The following is a 10,489-nucleotide window of genomic DNA, read 5'->3' as shown; positions in this document are numbered from 1 at the left end:
TAATAATTAATGGTACCTATTCTGTGCTAATATGTGGATCTTTTGGTCTGTGTCTCTGGACTAGTATATAGTATAGTAGATAATCTATGTATATAGTGGTCTAGGCCTTAAAGGACTGTTATCCAGGGCCGTAAAAAAAATTAAAAAAAATTATTGTGGTCTGTGTGTGATATTCACAAAGTAGGTACTCTGTGGTGTGGATCATAGAGTAAAGATGCTTGCACTGTCATTTTGACATTTGCTGTCTGTCACACGCGTCCACTAATCACTATACAAATCAATTCCTAGGTCATTGATACAAATCTTATTCTTATACAAATACCTACAGGCTACAACCTACCTGTGGGATGCAACTTGTGTAGACACTTTAGCTGCATCCCACATTCAGGCGACCTCCTCTATGGCGGGTGCAGCGGCCATCAGCGCCGAGGCGCAAATATGAAAACCTCGATGGGAGCTTCGTATTCGTGCCTTTTGGTGTGGAGACCTTGGGGCCGTGGGGCCCGGGGGCTCGAGCTCTTTTTGAAGAAATTGCGAAAAGAGTTATCGAGTCAACCGGGGACCCGAGAGCTGGCAGCTACCTTGGTCAAAGAATTAGTTTGGCCATCCAAAGGGGTAATGCTGCCAGGATCTTGGGTACAATGCCTCGCTGCGGTGGTCTCGACGAGGTTTTAGATTTAATTTAATTTATTTTAGTTTTAATTTAATGTTGTTTTTTTTTTAGATTTAAGTTTATTAATAGTTTATTTGTTAACCATTGATAATAAAATATTAAATTCTAAAAAAAAAAACCTACATGTCAAGTCAAGTTCCCGTATATTATAATACTCTTTGGCCTGGTCGGTGCTCTTTGGGTCCAAGTGTCATCAGTCATGTGTGATGTGAAGTGAATTATGAAGATTCCTATTAATCCTATTCAAGATAAGAACAAAGAGTATTATAATATACAAGTTTAAGAATTTGGCTTTTGCGGTTTGTTGAAAAACATTATATTTTAACAATAATTCATTATACCTAGGACCCAGGTAGTTTAAAGTACCTTAACTGCTTGTAAGGAAGTAAAAGTTATTCTAGCGTTACTAAAATATGTAATAGACTAATACTAAAAGCATCTAAAATACATATATCATAAAATGTCTTTAGAACAGACAGCCTGTGATGGTAAGTGACAAAAGTAAATATTTCATACGCACGGTTAAATTGTTTTAGCGGTTTTCAGATATTTTATTTAAGTGCTAGTTATTCATCGTATTCATATTTGCGCCAATCATTTTACTACCGAGTCTAGATTTAGGATGCATCTTCAGCTAATAAGTATTTGGTGATTCAGTCAAGTGCATGCCTAGTTTTTTAGTCAAAAAAAGATATGGTATCTGCCCCTACTTAACAGATTATTACTCGATCGAGCCTTGGCGTAGCACCAAACAGAAACAAAGTTTGGTTCAGCTCAGGTCTGGTGGCTAGTGAGCACCCTATCTGCTTAGCTTTCAAGCTATGCTAAGACGCTTTTTCGAAACCGATGGACTGTTTAAAAAACTGACATGCCCATTCCAGGATATCCTGCTTCCATTTTAGACTGTGTTGCCTTAGTCACTTACTACCAAGTCATGGCTTACATTCTAACACCATGTAAGAGGAAACTAACCACTTTACAGGAGAGCCAAAAAACTTACTGTTTCCAAAGGTATGGATTGTTTGATGGACGCCATGCTGTTACTTTTCATTCCTTTAGGAGTTTCTATTTGCCTTTTTCTTGTTTCCGAGTGGTCAAAATGATGCTTCTCTACATTCTACATCAAAATGATAAAACCACCAAAAAATTACTTACATGGTGTTTGAACTTGAACGACTGAGTGAATAATCATGAAGGGCTAAAATATGTTTTGATTTAAATTTGTAAGTATCTTCTAAAATGTGTAGTTCTAATTTCTAATGCTAAGCTGTTCTTACAGACTTAAAGGCTTTCGAAAGGCGATTGACTGAAGTTATAGCATGTCTTCAGCCCGCTACTATGAGATGGAGAAGTAAGGAACTATAAAACGAATTTAATTTACTTTGACATATATAGTATACAACAGGTTGAGATGACAATTCTTCGCACAGGCATAGCCCCCGTGCTAACCTGGTGCGGGTGGCTGTGCGAACCTGGTATGGGTGGGAATCCCCTGCCTCATATTATCTTGATTGCCATCTCAACCTGTCGCAGACTATACATAATATATCAGTCATGCTTCAATTTGAAAGCAGAATAAAATAAATGAGTAGTTCCCCTCATTGTATTATAACCAATTAAGAGTTTTTTGACTAGTAGCTAAATTATGTGCTGTAAATTATATAAATAGTAATTTTTTTGAGACATTATCAGTAGGACTACTGCTTTATGAATGTCTTATTTCTTCTCCAGTTCTCCTGGCAGTGGTGTCTGTCTGCACGGCCATAGCAGCATGGCACTGGCTCACTGACCCGCTCACCCCTGTGGTCTCACTCACACAGTCACTGTGGAACCATCCCTTCTTTGCTTTCACTTCTACATTTTTAGGTAATTATGCCCAAATAAGTAACCAAACTTTTTATTATAGGAGCAATCACTACCCCTATTATAAATGCGAAAGTGTGTTTGTTTTTTGGTTTGTCCTTCAATCACGTCGCAAACGGAGCAATGGGTGGAGGTGATTTTTTGCATGAGTAAGGTTTCCAACCTGGAGAGTGACATAGGCTACTTTTTATCCTGGAAAATCAAAGAATTCCCACTGGATAAAAACCTGAATCCGCGCGAGTAAATAGATGTAAAGATTTTTTTTAAAATTGGCCAGAATATTACAAATGATGTTTACAATGGTATTGTACTCTTAATCACTAGCCAAATTATAAATGCTCTAGTGTGTTTGTTTGTTAGTTAATTGGTTTGTCCTTTAAACATGCCACAAGAGCAAAATATGAAACTTTGTACAAAGTTTTGTAATTTTTTTTAACTTAGACCATTAACAACAGATGGCATACAAAAACCATTGCAATGCTTGCTAGATATAAGCTACTTTATTATAAACTAGCTTATGCTCGCGACTTTGTTTTCGTGGACTACACAAATCTCAAATCTCTTTTTCACCCCATTAGGGGTTGAATTTTTAAAAATCCTTAGCAGATGCCTACGTCAGAATAGCTATCTGCGTGCCAAATTTCAACCCGATCCGTCCAGTAGTTTGAGCTGTGCATTGATAGATCAGTCAGTCAGTCACCTTTTCCTTTTATATATTTAGATGAGACAACTTTGCATTTTGTTCCAGTATTATTGTTCATGATGGGAGTACATAGAAAAGTGATTGCACCAAGTATTATAACAGCCCGCACTCGGTCAGTCCTTAATGATTTCAATATGTCTTGTGATGAAACTGGGAAGCTTATTTTGAAGCCCCGTCCGGCAAACACTTAAGAGTAGCTAGCCATTTTCTCTGTATATATCTATTATTTAAGTAAAATATTGTTTTAATTTTGTTAAGATATTAAAAAAATAAAACTAATTATAGAGAGACTATTTGTTTATTATTTATAACTTTGGTGTGTTTTATTACATAATAAATAAATGAAAATTAAGAAAATAGGTCTTAATTTTATACATTTGAAACAAGTTAGTTATAAACTCAATTGACTTGACAAAAGTTTAAAGTAAACCATTCCATAATAAAGTACAACAGTAAGACTACAATATGCATTACATTCCTAGTATAATATATTTTGCTAAGTAATAATATATAGTATGTATTTATTTTCAATAAAGGAATTTAATTTTTAACAGATCACAATAGTTCAAAAGTAATTCAATTATAGTTAATTGTAGTAACTATAACAAATTAAATTATTAATAAGTAGATAAGTAGTATTTATAGTTTCAGCATTTTCAATAAATGGATGTGATTATGCAAACTCCCCACCAGTCCAATAAAAATATTTGGAATTATTTTGATACAATAATTCATTTGGAGATATAAATCCCATATTTGTATTGGATTTCTTTTTGCATAACTATATCCAATTTTATACTAAGTAGTTATTACCTAGTTGTCCACTTGGCAAAGAAAAGGATTTTCTGGATAATTTTAAAGTTTAAAAATCGATGTACTGACTATTTTTAGAAAGAAATGTTCAAAAAGTATTTCATGACTTCATGAGAGAAGAGTTTTTTAGCAATGAGGCTTTACAGCCAAAACTAGATTTTTATTTCATGCAAGTTAAAAAAATTGTGTGCACAAAGTACTGTATGTTTTAATTTTAGAGCAGCAACAACAAATTTTGTGTTTAATTAAACTGTCAAGTGGACAGCTAGCTTTTATGTATAATTCTCACATTATTAACAATTTCAACATTCCCGAAACATTCATGCGTATAAATACCTAATACCCCCATATTAGGTATTAAAATTTAGGTGTAGATACATAAATATATTGCTTTTTCTTATACATTTTTTCTGTAGGTATTCAAACTCGGAGTGAGTTTGTAAAGAGTTACAAAAGCACGATTTGTAAATAAATAGGAAATTGAAGCCACCTATTTAGTTAAATTTTGTAAAAATTACAAATATTTACCACCTGGAAGTTTTGCCTGAGTTTTTATTTATATTTTAGCATATTGCATTGTTTTGATTTTCCTTTCAAATCACTTCCAAAAATTTATCATAATATTAATTTTTACGTAAAAAAAAATTATTCAGGCAGTGCTCGTTATAAGAACGTGTTTTTCTTTCAATTCCTCAAAAATGCAAATGATCAAATTCTAATTTAACATTTTATGAATACATCAACAGTAATCAATATAACTACATATTGATATAAACAACAATATTGTGCCATCATACATAGTTTTTTAATACTTGATACATCTACTTAACAGTTGTCCTAAGTTTAATTATATACTTAGGGAAATTTGAATCAACTAATAAATATTTTTCTAGTAACTGATAAAAATTTGAACGAGTGTCTTCTTTAAAAATTGTAAAATAAGTATAAAAAGTTTACATATTATTTGTATACCTATATTTTCTGATACACACAACTTTTTTTTTTATTTCACTACAATTTTAGTGTCATTTGAATGTATAGGCGTCAAAAGACGAGAATAAGTCCATATATGTTTTCTATATATATATATATCTTCACTAGATCCATATTAGCGTTTTAAGTAATAATGCATGTATATCATATGGGGCATTTACTTATTATATTATTTAGTAGGTTTTGTGCAATACAATACACACATTAGCGTGGAAGACTTAGGCTAGTTAAACATCAATACAGTTATATTTAACACAAAAATATTTTCAAAATCAAAGTGACACTAGAATTTTTGAGCGTACAGCAGCTATTAAATTTTTTCTAACACATTTTAAAAATTATTTATCTACATAATTATTTAAGTTTTATTTGTAAACTAGTTTTTAAAAATGTAAACCGTATATGCTTATTTACTACATAATTATGTTACGCCAATTAATAATAATAATTAATCAAAGATTATATGTATAAAAGTTCCATTTTAAAATAACTTTGATAGTTATAACATCAAGGCAGTGGTACATGCATAATTTATCACTTAACATTCATAAAGGCATTATCAAGTAACTCGAATCCTGAGAAAATACATGCTCAAATTTCTTAAAGCAACTGTGATAGTTATAAAAAGAAGAAAAGAAAAAAATAAAAAATTTGGTAAAGCCCTGCTTCCACGTACCTGACCATCCATATTTCAAACGGATTTTTTTGTTAAACAGTTCTTTCAGCTCTTTGCTTGGAAAAATTTAAGTAAATTACATCGTAATATTTTGTATTATAAGTATTTTTAAAAGTTTAATCGATTACTTTTTCATTAAGGGATATATAAAACTTTGTTAAGTATTTTCTAATAAATTTCAGCGGGCATTTTGTCATGTTCGTATAATATAATAATAATAATAATATAAGTAGTTTTATTTATTTTGCGCCTTAAATATTGCTAATCTAACTGTTTATCTAGGTATAAAAAAATGGTACCAATTCTTAGGGTCCAGTCTCGCTATGGTAAATTTTTAAATCACATGAATTAGAGAACTAATGAAATATAATTTTTGTAATAATCGGGATCTGATTTGTGATGTCTTAAGACTTATATAAAATTATGAACATACCTAATATATAAGAAATAAACACGCGGAAACCGTCTGAACTCTGGTATTAGTTGAATCCTTTGTAATATTACCTTAAAATTTGTATTCAATATAAATGACCTAAAATTTTATATTTCACAATTTACTATCGATACTATTTAAAATATCAAGGCAGTTCCGTTTTTCATTACTAAATATTATTTAGGTAATACTTTCTTAATCGATATTATAATAATTATCTTCTTACTATTTTAAAAACTAATATTAACTTACAAAGTGACTTTGAATAAATTCTGTTATACCCGAACACTAAAGAGCTTTTTACAATTTAAGCACACCTTAAATATTAACGGATTTTGACTTTTCTGCAAACTTTTCTGTTTAGACAAAAAAATCTTCAATTATTTAAGGTGCGCTTAAACTTTAAGGGTTTCTGTATTCGGGGGTTAGTTACCGACAAACATACACATCTACATATATCTACATACACCTTGCACACGTGTGGGGTAAGGGAAAGATTTCTCAAAAATAAATTCGCAGAACATCGCTTTTCAAGCATTCATCTAGGTAAAAAAAAAAAATTTAATAGAGCTATTTCACCACGAACATAATAGACATATTACTGTATCACCTTTTAGTTTAAAGCCTTTGTTAATGTGAAATGCAACATTAAATAAAAAAACAAAATAATACTTGTTTTCTTCAGTTCACATATTTTTGAATTTTTAGGAATAGCCTCTGATAATATTTTTTGGTTTCATTTGGTAGAGTTTATTTTAACATCATATATATTATTGATCGGTTTCAATGAATATACATACTAAGACTGCATTTATATACGAATGTTGTGTATATGAATATTGCTAAATGATATTATAACCACAAATCATCAACTACCGTAGATTATACTCCAAACCGCATAGGCGGTGCAAGAGCGTGTCGTGTGGAAGTCCCTACACGAAACTTATGTCCAGCAGTGGACGTATCCACGGTTCCATCCATCCATCGGTTAAGAATTACTCCAATAAAGATATTACTCGAGTGGAAGAGGAGAAACCAAACTTGTGTAATAAAAAACTAATCTCTGCTCTTCACAATTACAAAGGATTATTATTGACATACATAGTAATAATATTTATTTATATTATAAAAAATTGCTGGAAACTTGTAATCACGCATCATTTTGAGGTAATCTATTTACACAACATATATTTGTCTGATATATTTTGGGCCTTAAATTTTTATAAAATAATATTATACCTATAGTACGCGACAGGTCGAGATGGCAATCTGGGTATGAGGCGAGGGGACGCCCCGGTCACCCGCGTTCGCCTGGGGTTTGTGCGAGACGTTCCTACCGCGATTGCCATCTCGACCTGTCGCGTACTATAGGTGTTTTAACAAAATGGTTTATAGAGCATTTTTTAACATGTGATATACATATCATATCGTATATTAATTATTCATCCAAATTAACTGCGATAGATAACAAAAAAGATCACTTAGATGTTTAAATAGTTTTTTTAATTTTTTTTAAAGAAATCTGTTTAAAAAGAAAAGAAAATTACTTACATAGTTACCTATATAGACTCACATTAATTAAATTATAATATTAACTCAACATTTCATATTATCTATCTACTATTTATACTTACCTAAAATAACTCCTTTTTGTTGCAGCTTGATCCCAAATATAAAAAAATGTAAACTGAGCTATCATGTTTCTCAGATGTAAATATGTATGTCGCCCTGCCTTCGTCATAACTCATAACCAATCTTAAAGCAGATACACATTTTGCGAAGTATTAAGGTTGAGTAGAAAAATGTAACGTCTTTAAGTAACACTATCCTTTTCCATAGGTAACATCGGGAAAAGGATGTTACAATCAAATTATCACCACTTTATTACTCCACATAACGCTTCGCAGAACGGGTATTGACTATCGATCGACCTTTACCTTTCAAGATCACGCTCCAACAAAAACAGATACACGGTTAGAAAGTGCAAAATAAATGCCAACGAGAAATCCCCACGAAATTATTGTCACATCATTCCCCACAGCAACATGCAAGGCTGGAGTGGTGGCCTCACGCAGCCAACAGCGCCCTTATATTCTTCGGTGTCGACTGACTGTTTAAATGTTTTGTTGTGTATCTAAGAGCGTTTAATAGAGGCTCCGCTTTAGGTGGAGGTTGTTGCTGAAGGAACTTCACACAGCCTTTGACGTCTACGGAGGAAGAACGGCAAAAGGCTCCAGAAGGATGCACCCAGTCGTACAAAATGATAAGACCTACCATGACTCGAAGGACCAAAAGCGATGTCTCCTCCCGGCTAAATTGGGCGACCAGTTTTCTGAAAGGAGAAATTTTTAACGTTAGACAAGTTGTCGGCTTCCAAATGAAAGATTAAAATTAGATAAACTCTGAAATATCCTGAGTATTTTGCATAGCTCATACAGTCAATAATTGCGATGCGGGTAGCAGTCACAACCGACGCTCTCTCACTATTGGCTGAAATGCATTGTTGCAGCAAGAATACCATTAGCCAATTATGATGATTGAGATTTTAGCAAAGATTGATCATTTCTGCAGCTTTTTCACAATCGACAGATCGATCGATTCTTCATGACATTATCCATACTAATATTATAAATGCGAAAGTGTGTCTGTCTGCTACCTTTTCACGGCTCAACCGTTCAACCGATTTTGACGAAATTTGGTACAAAGGTAGCTTACATCCCGGGAAAGGACATAGGCTACTTTTTATCCCGGAAAATCAAAGAGAGGGATTTTTAAAAACCCAATTCCACACGGACGAAGTCGCGGGCATCAGCTAGTATTTCATAAAGTATAATAATCGTATAATAATAATACAGGGGCTTATTACAACTAGTAAACGCAGTAAACTCCGCCTTTATAGAAGACTAGCCTATGCTCGCGATTTCGTCCGCGTGGACTACACAAATTTCAAACCCCTATTTCACTCACGTAGGGATTGTATTTTTAAAAATCCTTTCTTAGCGGATGCCTACATCATAATAGCTATCTGCATGCCAAATTTCAGCCCGATCCGTCCAATAGTTTGAGCTGTGCGTTGAGAGATCACATTCTTTTATAAGATGTAGATCGCAATAGATAAATGCAAAACGATTAGAAGTTGTGTTTACCGTTACAATAACCACGCTTCCTGTGGCCTTAATACAAACCGACCTACATATAGCGACCAACTGGCCTAAATAAATATATAATAAGATCCACAGATGTCTATTCCCATGTTATTGTTATTAATAAAACTATGTAGATATGTAACACAAATGAGCTGTACCTATCCTAAACAAATAAACACAGTAGGTACTACATAGTTGCTTGTTTCCATGTAATCCATACTAATATTATAAATGCGAAAGTGTGTCTGTCTGTCTGCTAGCTTTTCACGGCCCAGCAGTTTAACCGATTTTGATGAAAGGTACAGAGTTAGCTTACATTACAGGGAAGGACACAGGTTACTTTTTATCCCGGAAAATTAAAGAGTTCCCACGGTATTTTAAAAAAACCTAAATCCACGCGAAGTCGCGGGAATCATCTAGTTGAATATAAACAAGATAAATAACAGCCTCACGTACCGACTATTCCGTAGCTTAGAAAAACAAATCGTTACAGGTTTTAACAACGTCGAATTTGTTTACTTTCTTGAATACAGTCCGCGTGAAGGTTTTATCCAATAAACAGTAGCTTCTTCTTCGCTCTGGGCTGGTTTCCGCACTTAAACGTTTACGTCTGTTGTGCGTGCTAAACAGTAGCTTATTGAATACTCCAAATTCTTGCAAATATTTACTTATATCAGTATTCAATGACTACCTACTAGTGGCAGAAACAGGAAAATTAACTGAACAACAATCCAACAATAGTTTCAGTGGAACAATTTTAGAAATCAATGATATTATACCATATTTGTACATATTATGCCACCAATGATCATATTATTAAATCTAAATCTAAATATATAAAAGGAAAAGGTGACTGACTGACTGACTGATCTATCAACGCACAACTCAAACTACTGGACGGATCGGCCTGAAATTTGGCATGCAGATAGCTTTTATGATGTAGGCATCCGCTAAGAAAGGATTTTTGATAATTCCACCCCTAAGGGGGTAAAATAGGGGTTTGAATTTTGTGTAGTCCACGCGGACGAAGTCGCGAGCATAAGCTAGTATTATATAAAAGGAAAGGAAAAAGTGACTGACTGACTGACTAATATATATCAACGCACAGATCAAACTACCGGACCGGATTTCGTAATGACTCTCGAAAACAACTTATAGACATGGCTCACCAGCGAGATAGCTCTATAAT

At 33.2% G+C, this 10,489-nt stretch overlaps 2 protein-coding genes across 2 annotated transcripts in view; one reads left to right on the top strand and one right to left on the bottom strand.

Annotated features, from left to right (window-relative positions):
• Positions 1-860: 860 nt before the first annotated feature.
• Positions 861-3,530, top strand: Cnep1r2 (CTD nuclear envelope phosphatase 1 regulatory subunit 2). The gene is made up of 4 exons (XM_034975249.2): positions 861-1,161; positions 1,953-2,024; positions 2,405-2,539; positions 3,285-3,530. Exons 1-4 carry the CDS (start codon positions 1,134-1,136, stop codon positions 3,428-3,430), a joined length of 381 nt encoding a protein of 126 aa, XP_034831140.1. The 5' UTR covers positions 861-1,133; the 3' UTR covers positions 3,431-3,530.
• The window catches only part of LOC117988124 (CYFIP-related Rac1 interactor A), a 41,013-nt gene continuing 34,042 nt past the window's right edge, over positions 3,519-10,489 (bottom strand). Inside the window, exon 4 of the mRNA XM_034975236.2 lies at positions 3,519-8,486. Within this exon, the coding sequence (XP_034831127.1) occupies positions 8,222-8,486 (265 nt within the window). The 3' untranslated portion in view covers positions 3,519-8,221. The remainder of the gene's footprint in view (positions 8,487-10,489) is intronic.

Source organism: Maniola hyperantus, chromosome 14 (genome assembly GCF_902806685.2).
Source record: "Maniola hyperantus chromosome 14, iAphHyp1.2, whole genome shotgun sequence".
NCBI classification, from domain to species: domain Eukaryota; kingdom Metazoa; phylum Arthropoda; class Insecta; order Lepidoptera; family Nymphalidae; genus Maniola; species Maniola hyperantus.
The sequence above is the reverse complement of the archived record's forward strand: the minus strand, read 5'-3'. Positions and strand labels throughout refer to the sequence as shown.